The sequence below is a fragment of the Protomyctophum parallelum genome (assembly GCF_964188405.1).
Source record: "Protomyctophum parallelum genome assembly, chromosome: 3".
Taxonomy (NCBI): Eukaryota; Metazoa; Chordata; class Actinopteri; order Myctophiformes; family Myctophidae; genus Protomyctophum; species Protomyctophum parallelum.
The window spans coordinates 6,647,939-6,659,189 of NC_139698.1; the positions used below are offsets into that span (position 1 = coordinate 6,647,939).

At 49.0% G+C, this 11,251-nt stretch overlaps 1 protein-coding gene across 1 annotated transcript in view; it reads right to left on the reverse strand.

Moving 5' to 3' along the window:
- Positions 1–1,574: 1,574 nt before the first annotated feature.
- rusc1 (RUN and SH3 domain containing 1) overlaps positions 1,575–11,251 on the reverse strand; it is a 33,859-nt gene continuing 24,182 nt past the window's right edge. Inside the window, exons 7-11 of the mRNA XM_083761980.1 lie at positions 10,457–10,755; positions 8,019–8,309; positions 6,521–6,822; positions 6,027–6,191; positions 1,575–1,983 (exon numbers count right to left, since the gene is read on the reverse strand). Coding sequence (XP_083618106.1) covers positions 1,815–1,983; positions 6,027–6,191; positions 6,521–6,822; positions 8,019–8,309; positions 10,457–10,699 — 1,170 coding nt within the window. The 5' untranslated portion in view covers positions 10,700–10,755 and the 3' untranslated portion in view covers positions 1,575–1,814. The remainder of the gene's footprint in view (positions 1,984–6,026; positions 6,192–6,520; positions 6,823–8,018; positions 8,310–10,456; positions 10,756–11,251) is intronic.

Genomic DNA, 11,251 nt, shown 5'->3' on the forward strand with positions numbered 1-11,251 from the left:
ATATGTATATATACTATATATATATCTGTCATATGTATATTTATACAGTCAATTAATAGTTGCAGGAACATTTTCAAAATCACAGGAGCCGAGAGAATTGGGAGTGAGAGCTGGGGTCCGGGGGAGGGGTTAAGAGTCAGTAGAACACGGAAAACACGCATCACTAAACATTATTACTGTTCATTAATTAATAATCGGTCAATTAATGAATTACTGTACTCAACGGGAGCTACAAGACCACTATGCTAAGGGGAGGGGGGTTTGGGGGTGGGGGGGATGGAGGGAGGGGGGGTTGTGTGCCATTGGTGCCGCCGCACGTTGCACACAAGCTTTGTAAATCGTGTATTTCCTGGTGCGCGGCGACGCGCAAGCCGAGTACAAACCGCGGGCAAAAAACAGAAAAAAGCATGGCTTCTCCATCTGAACGCCTGCTAGGCAAAAGGTGAAACTAGCCAATCAACTCGCGCTGTAACCAACCAACCGACCGACGGTCCTCCTCATAATAGCAGCCAATCGCAGCCAATCGGCCGATTGTTAAGATTGTTAAGAAATTGACTACGTCTGATTTTTTACACTGATCGGAAAAAACACCGGTATGACAGGGGGGGGGGGGGGGTTACAGCGAGTTCTCTTCCGCAGGAGGAGGAGGTAGGTTTCAGAAGATGTTTAGCAGCTTATAGCGAGGAGACGAGAGAACGAGCGAGCGAACGGGGAGGGGGAGTTCGCTCGTCGCTTTCCGACCAGCAGCGGAGGAGGAGGAGGAGGAGCCCGAGGTTTCACCCACCCCCCCCCCCCCCCCCCCCCCCCCCCAAACCTCGAACTCAGAGCGAACTGCACTTATACGATCGAGTCATTATCCGCTGCAGCAAACGTTTGGGACGGCCCGTTTTAAAACTCGGAAAACGCAGATCAGAGCGATGGAGAGAGAGGCAGATCGCCGTCACGTTCAGGAGGCAGCGAGGGGAGGGGAGGGGTGGGGTGGGGTTTGGGGGGTGGTTGAGCGGGCGGGCGGGGGGGGGCTTTTGCAGATTGCCGTCGATGTGGATAAAACCCGGAGCTCAGATCAAAACCGAGGCCATGCAACTCAAGTCAAAATGCTTTTCGACCGCGCCGTCAGTCGTCTTCCCCCCGGCGAGGAGCAGTGACTCCGCGAGAGGCCACGCCCACAGAAAGTGTTTTGTTTGATTTTTTGTTTGTTTATTTTTTTTGAGCGGTGCTCCAATGACTATAGCTTTGTGTGTCCCCCATGTATGTATGTCTGTTTGGGGTATGAACTGCAATACGGCTGGGTGGCCCTATAAAGCAGCCTACAGATATAACCCATTCTGACCGGGCACCCATTTTGGTGTCACCATCATGTTATGCTTTAGCTATTTAAAAATAGCAGATCTACAAGCTCATATCGCGCCACCGAGTGGCGCGATCTACAAGCTCATACGAGCTTGTAGATCTGCTATTTTTGAAAAATCAAAGAACGACTGACACAGAAACATAGCTTTTTCAGAAAACTGTCATTTTCAAACAGACATGTTTAGAATCTGATCTCAGGTCAAAATGGGCTAATTCCTCCCCCTGCAGGATAATAAAGGTATAGCACTCTGGACATGATATCCAAATGAAAAACACTTTCTGTGGACGTGAGGCCCCTGACAGAAACCTCACTATTCACCTAAAATACTTTTTTTTCTCTGTTTTTTTCTTTCTGTTAATTCATGAATTCTTCTTTGTAGTTTTTTCGTCAACAGCAGCTGTTTTATGATGGCGTCGGTCAGGTGATGAGGGGAGGCGCAGCCAATGGGAACCGGTCCCTCACGTCACATGATGAGAGAGGCGTAGCCAATGGGCACCAGGCCCTCCTTGTCTGCACGGCGACAGCGAATCCAGTCGTGGTCCACGCCCCCCAGGAGCTCAAGCTCCTCCCCCTTGTGGAAGCTCAGCTCCTCCTCCCCCGCGCCGGAATGGTCGCAGAGCGTCCTCACAGACCTGCAGACAGACAGACAGACAGACAGACAGACAGACAGACAACTTTAGATATAAGCAGTAATGATTTGTGTGTAATTTGGGCTTGTGTTTACCTGAGGGCTCTGTGTTTACCCATAGAGTATTAAAAGGACAGAGACTAAACTGGCGCGAAGCTCCGCCCCCTCCGCTATTCATGTCAGTGGAAGTTGCTCAGTGGCTTTTTTGAAGCACCCGGAAGGCTGCCGGAAGTGCCGTCTATTTCCGCATTCTTTCGCCGATTCAGCATTTGGGCACCAAATTTTGGTGCCCAAATGCGGAAGTGCAGCTGGGCTTTAACCCATTCTGACCGGGAACCCATTTTGGTGTTGGCATCATGTTATGCTTTAGCTATTGAAAAATAGCAGATCTACAAGCTCATATCGCTCATATCGCAGCGATACGAGCTTGTAGGTCTGCTATTTTTGAAAAAAATCGAAGAACGACTGACATTTTTAGAATCTGATCTCAGGTCAGAATGGGTTAATCAGACCAGTGTGTGTCCAGTGGAAACCTCGTATGAATCTGATCTCAGGTCAGAATGGGTCCTGAGGGCTCTGTGTTTACCTGAGGGCTCTGGGTTTACCTGAGGGCTCTGTGTTTACCTTTAGGGCTCTGTGTTTACCTTTAGGGCTCTGTGGTTACCTTTAGGGCTCTGTGTTTACCTTTAGGGCTCTGTGGTTACCTGAGGGCTCTGTGTTTACCTGAGGGCTCTGTGGTTACCTTTAGGGCTCTGTGTTTACCTGAGGGCTCTGTGTTTACCTGAGGGCTCTGTGGTTACCTGAGGGCTCTGTGTTTACCTTTAGGGCTCTGTGGTTACCTTTAGGGCTCTGTGTTTACCTGAGGGCTCTGGGTTTACCTGAGGGCTCTGTGTTTACCTGAGGGCTCTGGGTTTACCTGAGGGCTCTGGGTTTACCTGAGGGCTCTGTGTTTACCTGAGGGCTCTGTGTTTACCTTTAGGGCTCTGTGTTTACCTGAGGGCTCTGTGTTTACCTGAGGGCTCTGTGGTTACCTTTAGGGCTCTGTGGTTACCTTTAGGGCTCTGTGTTTACCTGAGGGCTCTGTGGTTACCTGAGGGCTCTGTGTTTACCTGAGGGCTCTGTGGTTACCTTTAGGGCTCTGTGTTTACCTGAGGGCTCTGTGTTTACCTGAGGGCTCTGTGTTTACCTGAGGGCTCTGTGTTTACCTGAGGGCTCTGTGGTTACCTGAGGGCTCTGTGGTTACCTTTAGGGCTCTGTGGTTACCTGAGGGCTCTGTGGTTACCTGAGGGCTCTGTGTTTACCTGAGGGCTCTGTGGTTACCTGAGGGCTCTGTGGTTACCTGAGGGCTCTGTGGTTACCTGAGGGCTCTGTGTTTACCTGAGGGCTCTCTGTGGTTACCTGAGGGCTCTGTGGTTACCTGAGGGCTCTGTGGTTACCTGAGGGCTCTGTGTTTACCTGAGGGCTCTGTGTTTACCTGAGGGCTCTGTGTTTACCTGAGGGCTCTGTGTTTACCTGATGAGGGCTCTGTGGTTACCTGAGGGCTCTGTGTTTACCTGATGAGGGCTCTGTGGTTACCTGAGGGCTCTGTGTTTACCTGATGAGGGCTCTGTGGTTACCTGAGGGCTCTGTGTTTACCTGATGGCTCTGTGGTTACCTGAGGGCTCTGTGTTTACCTGATGAGGGCTCTGTGGTTACCTGAGGGCTCTGTGTTTACCTGATGAGGGCTCTGTGTTTACCTGATGAGGGCTCTGTGGTTACCTGAGGGCTCTGTGTTTACCTGATGAGGGCTCTGTGGTTACCTGAGGGCTCTGTGTTTACCTGAGGGCTCTGTGGTTACCTGAGGGCTCTGTGTTTACCTGATGAGGGCTCTGTGGTTACCTGAGGGCTCTGTGTTTACCTGATGAGGGCTCTGTGGTTACCTGAGGGCTCTGTGTTTACCTGAGGGCTCTGTGGTTACCTGAGGGCTCTGTGGTTACCTGATGAGGGCTCTGTGGTTACCTGAGGGCTCTGTGTTTACCTGAGGGCTCTGTGTTTACCTGATGAGGGCTCTGTGGTTACCTGAGGGCTCTGTGTTTACCTGAGGGCTCTGTGTTTACCTGATGAGGGCTCTGTGGTTACCTGAGGGCTCTGTGTTTACCTGAGGGCTCTGTGTTTACCTGAGGGCTCTGTGTTTACCTTTAGGGCTCTGTGTTTACCTGAGGGCTCTGTGTTTACCTGAGGGCTCTGTGTTTACCTGAGGGCTCTGTGTTTACCTGAGGGCTCTGTGGTTACCTGAGGGCTCTGTGGTTACCTTTAGGGCTCTGTGTTTACCTGAGGGCTCTGTGGTTACCTGAGGGCTCTGTGTTTACCTGAGGGCTCTGTGTTTACCTGAGGGCTCTGTGTTTACCTGAGGGCTCTGTGTTTACCTGAGGGCTCTGTGGTTACCTTTAGGGCTCTGTGTTTACCTGAGGGCTCTGTGGTTACCTGAGGGCTCTGTGTTTACCTGAGGGCTCTGTGTTTACCTTTAGGGCTCTGTGTTTACCTGAGGGCTCTGTGTTTACCTGAGGGCTCTGTGTTTACCTTTAGGGCTCTGTGTTTACCTGATGGCTCTGTGTTTACCTGAGGGCTCTGTGTTTACCTGATGGCTCTGTGTTTACCTTTAGGGCTCTGTGTTTACCTGAGGGCTCTGTGTTTACCTGAGGGCTCTGTGTTTACCTGAGGGCTCTGTGTTTACCTTTAGGGCTCTGTGGTTACCTGAGGGCTCTGTGTTTACCTGAGGGCTCTGTGGTTACCTGAGGGCTCTGTGTTTACCTGATGAGGGCTCTGTGGTTACCTGATGGCTCTGTGGTTACCTGAGGGCTCTGTGTTTACCTGATGGCTCTGTGTTTACCTGAGGGCTCTGTGGTTACCTGAGGGCTCTGTGTTTACCTGAGGGCTCTGTGTTTACCTGATGAGGGCTCTGTGGTTACCTGAGGGCTCTGTGTTTACCTGAGGGCTCTGTGTTTACCTGATGGCTCTGTGGTTACCTGAGGGCTCTGTGTTTACCTGATGGCTCTGTGGTTACCTGAGGGCTCTGTGTTTACCTGATGAGGGCTCTGTGGTTACCTGAGGGCTCTGTGTTTACCTGATGAGGGCTCTGTGGTTACCTGAGGGCTCTGTGTTTACCTGATGGCTCTGTGGTTACCTGAGGGCTCTGTGTTTACCTGATGAGGGCTCTGTGGTTACCTGAGGGCTCTGTGTTTACCTGATGGCTCTGTGGTTACCTGAGGGCTCTGTGTTTACCTGATGAGGGCTCTGTGGTTACCTGAGGGCTCTGTGTTTACCTGATGAGGGCTCTGTGGTTACCTGAGGGCTCTGTGGTTACCTGAGGGCTCTGTGTTTACCTGATGGCTCTGTGGTTACCTGAGGGCTCTGTGTTTACCTGATGAGGGCTCTGTGGTTACCTGAGGGCTCTGTGTTTACCTGATGAGGGCTCTGTGGTTACCTGAGGGCTCTGTGTTTACCTGATGAGGGCTCTGTGGTTACCTGAGGGCTCTGTGTTTACCTGATGAGGGCTCTGTGGTTACCTGAGGGCTCTGTGTTTACCTGATGAGGGCTCTGGGTTTACCTGAGGGCTCTGTGTTTACCTGAGGGCTCTGTGTTTACCTGAGGGCTCTGTGTTTACCTTTAGGGCTCTGTGTTTACCTGAGGGCTCTGTGTTTACCTGAGGGCTCTGTGTTTACCTGAGGGCTCTGTGTTTACCTGAGGGCTCTGTGGTTACCTGAGGGCTCTGTGAGGGCTCTGTGTTTACCTGAGGGCTCTGTGTTTACCTGAGGGCTCTGTGTTTACCTGAGGGCTCTGTGGTTACCTGAGGGCTCTGTGTTTACCTGAGGGCTCTGTGTTTACCTGAGGGCTCTGTGTTTACCTGAGGGCTCTGTGTTTACCTGAGGGCTCTGTGTTTACCTGAGGGCTCTGTGTTTACCTGAGGGCTCTGTGAGGGCTCTGTGTTTACCTGAGGGCTCTGTGTTTACCTGAGGGCTCTGTGGTTACCTTTAGGGCTCTGTGTTTACCTGAGGGCTCTGTGGTTACCTGAGGGCTCTGGGCTTGTCCGTCATCTCCAGTGACTCTGGCTCTCTATCGGCGTAGTAGGACTCTCCCAGGGGCTCCAGCGCCTTCCGCAGGATGGGAGTGGAAGTGCTGCTCACCATGCGAGTCAACGCCGTGACGCCCGGCGCGATCCACTCAGAGGGACGTCTGGAGAGAGAGAGGGGGAGAGAGACAGAGAAAGAGAGAGAGAGAAGAGAGAGAGAGAGAGAGAGAGAGAGACAGAGAGAGAGAGAGAGAGAGAGAGAGAGAGAGAGAGAGAGAGAGAAGAGAGAGAGAGAGAGAGAGAGTGAGAGACGGAGAGAAACAGAGAGAGAAGTAAGACCGACTAAAATAGATCAAAATAAATCAAAAGGCAGTGTAAAAATGGCTCTAGATTGTCACGATCAATACATTTCAATTGACAATCCATTGTCAACTGAAACTGGGGTTTCAGTTGACCCCCCCCCACCCCCCCAGGGAGAACCACCATCACTAACCTGGCTGTGTGTGTGTGGACAGACAGCGGGCTGCCGCCGCTGGGATGTCTGGAGGCTCCGAAGAAGCGTCCCAGACCCCAGGGGACCACCGCCGCCGCCGCTCCACCACCGTCGCCGCCGCCGCCGCCGCCGCCACCGTCCACCCGAGGGAAGTCGCTCCTCGGCGGCCCCCCGTCCTCCTCCCCCTCCTTCCCCTCCTCCCACGCCGCCCTCCGGGCTCCGTTCAGACCCAGCCCGTCCGTCAGGTTGTGTCCCAGCCGGCCTCCCCAACGCACCACCGCTCCCCAGCCCTGCTGGAGCACCTGGAGAGGGAAGGCCATAGAACCAGTGTTGTTTTTGGCAGCACATTTTTGATTTTAGTTTTAGTCATAGGGCTGTATTTTGCATGTCTTAAGTACCAGGTCTTATTACCTAACTTGAGTAAACTAAAGACCTGGAGGCGTGATCAATGCTCTTTGGCTATTCTGAGTGGCCAAAGAGCATTGATCACACCTCCAGGTCTTTAGTTTACTCAAGTTAGGTAATAAGACCTGGTACTTAAGACACGCAAAATACAGCCCATAGTCTTTTGAATAGTTTTTAATTTAGTTTTAGTCACATTTTAGTCACCCAGAATGTTTTAGTGTTAGTCTAGTTTTAGTCGACTAAATGTCATGAGATTTTAGTCGACTAAATCTACAGTTGATTTAGTCAAACAAAATGTATTTTGGTGGGCTGAATGACATCGTAATTACTTTTTTTTCCACTTGCTGAAAATAGCCGATCTACAAGCTCTCAACGCTTCGCAGCGCGACGCGTTGTGAGCTTGTAGATCGGCTATTTTCAGCATGCAACCAAGTGTAAAATTACTTATACTGGATCTCTTGTCCACTAGTCCCTTCCTAACATTTTAGTCTAGTTTTTATTTGTCGACGAAATTGTCAGTATATTTAGTCTTAGTTTTAGTCATCGTAGCTTAGTTTCATTTAGTTTTTGTCAGTGAAAAAAGGTAGTCAACGAACATTTTTTCGTCGTAGTTTTAGTCGACGAAAACAACACTGCATAGAACCCATGTTTCTATGTCAGTCCTTCTCAAACGTTTCCATGTCAAGGATCCCCCTAAAAATTGGCCGCCGACCCCCATCTGAAAATATGCCATGCTGCAGGAACGACTTCCGAAATGCAGCGCAGGGTGTGCATTAATGACGATAGAGAACACCCTTGAGTGTAATATTGCAATTATAAAACGGATACCCTCAAAACTAAGATAATCGCTTTTTTTCAATGACAGATGTAGCCACTATACGACCACAGGATGTCCCAAGAAACTCGCTAGCCTAGCAACCCAGTCTGCTGCGCTCTGGGAGAACAGAGCAGGTGATTTCTTTGTTTTGATTAGGTGTTCGTATACTGTCGTTTAAGCATGGCTAGAATGCTGTTTCAACCAATCAAGATTGCTTCCTCGAAAATGACCTGTTGTATAATAATAATAATAGTAATACTAATTCTAGACACATACCTGTTCAGCTTGTTGCGTCAGGCTGACCTCCTCCACAACAGGTGGCGCTATATCTCTGAAGTGCTTCTCTTGAACCCACATCAGCTGAGGACTGGTCTGCCCCAGGCTGACCGCCGGACGAGGTTTAACAAGCTCCAGCTTCCCGCCGGGCGCTTCCTCCTCCTCCGTCGGACCATCGGCCTGCACCGCCACCGCTGCCTCCTTATTGGTTTGGGGTCTGCCGAAGTCCAGCTCTGATAGGCTCTCCAGGTAGCCGGGCCCGCCCCTTCCTCGCGTCTTGGACAGGGAGCCCTGAGGCGGTGAAGACACTACCTAATGAGAACATGTACTGGAAGCGCTACTCAGCGTTGATTTCCTCGACTAAAGTGAAAATAGCAGATCTCCAAGCTCACAACGCGTCGCACCGGGACACATTGTGTGAGCTTGTTAGATCCGCTATTTTCACAATTTCAATGCAGCAATGCATACATTTAATATTTTTTCTACTAAATAATTTGTGCAGCGTGAATTTTTTCAGACAATTTTGGTTTAGTCTTTTGAATAAAACACCATTTGTTTAGTCTTAGTGTAGTCTTAGTCGACTAAATATCAAAAACCTTAAGGCTCATTCATAGTTCCACTCATGTTCACCTGAGGTTAAAGTTAATCTCTTCAGAGCATACTGCACTCCCCTTGTGGGTTAAATTTAAGAAAGCAAGTATGTATAAACTGCAGGTTGCCTATAATGATTGCATGCGTATATTATTGAACAAACCAAGGTGGAGCAGTGCAAGTGAGTTATTCTGTAGTGTGGGAGTATACACTTTTCATGCTTTACTGAGAAACTTAATGTATACATTTATGTGTCGGTTCAATGAGTCTCAAAACTGCATAATTATGCTGCTATGTAACCCCAGCTTCAGTAGCACTAGGTTTTTGGAAGCACTGGTATGAATGTTTATTGTAAAATTGATGTTTTTATGGGTTAGGGGTGTTTCTTCTCTGTATGTAGTGTTTTATGTTGTCTATTGTTTATTGGACCCTGAGTCTGACCAAATAAAGTTGATTGATTGAATGATTGATAGTCTGGATTTTCGGTGGTGAGGTGACCACCGGAGCTGAAATAACGTTTGAGCGGTGGTGAGTAATAACAGAGAGAAGGGCTGGGGTGGTGGTTTGCTCTTCACCGCGGCTCGTGACGTCATGTTGTAGTTCGGTGGTCACCTCACCACCGAAAATATTAGACTAGACTATGAATAAGTATTTGAGTCTTAAGCCCTAACCGCACCAAAGGGTCACCATGCAACACCTTGGGTCCAAAAATCACTAGGGTCAACGTGGGTCAACGTGGGCAACAAGACATAACACCGCAGGGACAACGCTAAAACCGTCTTGACCCTTTGGTGTGGTTAGGGCTTAAAGAAGAATTCCATACTAAAAGGCTTTCTTACCTTTATTTGTAGTTGTTACGTCCCCTGACCAAAGAGGTCCAGGTGTTCTTTTGTGCAAAAGTGCATTATTGGCTATTTCCCCTAATATAATCCCTCAATGGGGGTTGGGTTTTTGTGCTAATTCGCTTATTTCCATAGAAATAAGTAGTAAAGTGTGCCGCTTGGGATACTATTTACATTATGAAGAGAGGATATAATATGCAATTTTTTTTTTTCTGAGCGATGGAAATAAGCGAATTAGCTTAGGGACGTAACAACTACAAATAACAAGTAACGTAACTAGTATAAGGCATATAAGCTAAATATGAATTTTCTGTTCATCATTGGTATACAAGAAGCACAACACTACAGAGAATCAGTTTTTCCCATTGCTATTGTTCCTGTTTTTGTTTTTTTCTGTTCCTTTTTTTCCCTTTCTTCTATTATTTGAATCATTAAAAAGATGAGATAAATAAACTAACTAACTAACTACAAATAACACCTGGACCTCTTTGTTGGGGACGTAACAACTACAAAGAAAGGTAAGAAAACCTTCTAGCATGGAATTCTCCTTTAAGGCTAACCCTTAGGGCCGATTCATACTCCTATTTTAGAGCCGAATAAAAGTCGGTTCGGCTCTGTAGTGCCTACAATGTGACGTCATTTGAGGTTCGGGGGGGGGGGGGCTCTTCGGTGCTACTGAAAATGTCTGACGAGCCGAAATACTTTCGGCACTACAGCGCCGAAACAGTTTCTGTCAGCGCGCCACCGAGTGGCGCGCTGACAGAAACATAGATTTTTCAGGAAACTGTCAGGATGTAGAAGACATTTTAGAATCTGATCTCAGGTCAGAATGGGTTAAGCCCAAACCACACCAAAGGGTCACCATGCAACTCCTTGGGTCCAAACGGTTGCAAGGAGTTACGCTAAAATCGTTCTCGACCCTTTGGTGTGGTTTGGGCTTAAGGCTAACCCTTAGTGTTAGTCAAGAAAATGAACACTGACACTTTTAACGCCGAGAGCACATACTTTGTTCGCCATGGGCCTGACGATGAACGCTGCAGCGTCCCGACCAAGCGGCGGTGGGCGCTGAGCCGCCGCGCTGCAGGGGGGCCGGGGTCTCCTCCTGGCCCCCCCGCCGAGGGAGGAGGAGGGGGAGGGGGAGGGCTGGGAGGCCAGGAGGAGGAGGTGGTGGTGCTGGAAGAGGAGGTCCAGGTTGAAGGTGAGGAGGCTGAGAGGCTGCAGGAGCAGCAGAACCTCCTCAAACAGCATCCGGCAGGAGGAGAGACGCAGGAAGGAGCACGGCTGGTAGAAGCTCTCCAACACGTCTGTAGGTAGGTAGGTAGGTAGGTAGGTAGGTAGGTAGGTAGGTAGGTAGGTAGGTAGATAGGTAGATAGATAGATAGATAGATAGGTAGGTAGGTAGGTAGGTAGGTAGGTAGGTAGATAGGTAGATAGATAGATAGGTAGGTAGGTAGATAGGTAGGTAGGTAGGTAGGTAGGTAGGTAGGTAGGTAGGTAGGTAGATAGATAGATAGATAGATAGATAGATAGATAGATAGGTAGGTAGGTAGGTAGGTAGGTAGATAGATAGGTAGGTAGGTAGGTAGGTAGGTAGGTAGGTAGGTAGGTAGGTAGGTAGGTAGGTAGGTAGGTAGGTAGGTAGGTAGGTAGGTAGGTAGGTAGGTAGGTAGGTAGGTAGGTAGGTAGGTAGGTAGGTAGGTAGATAGATAGATAGATAGATAGATAGATAGATAGATAGATAGATAGATAGATAGATAGATAGATAGATAGATAGATAGATTTTGTTTTATGTCATATGAA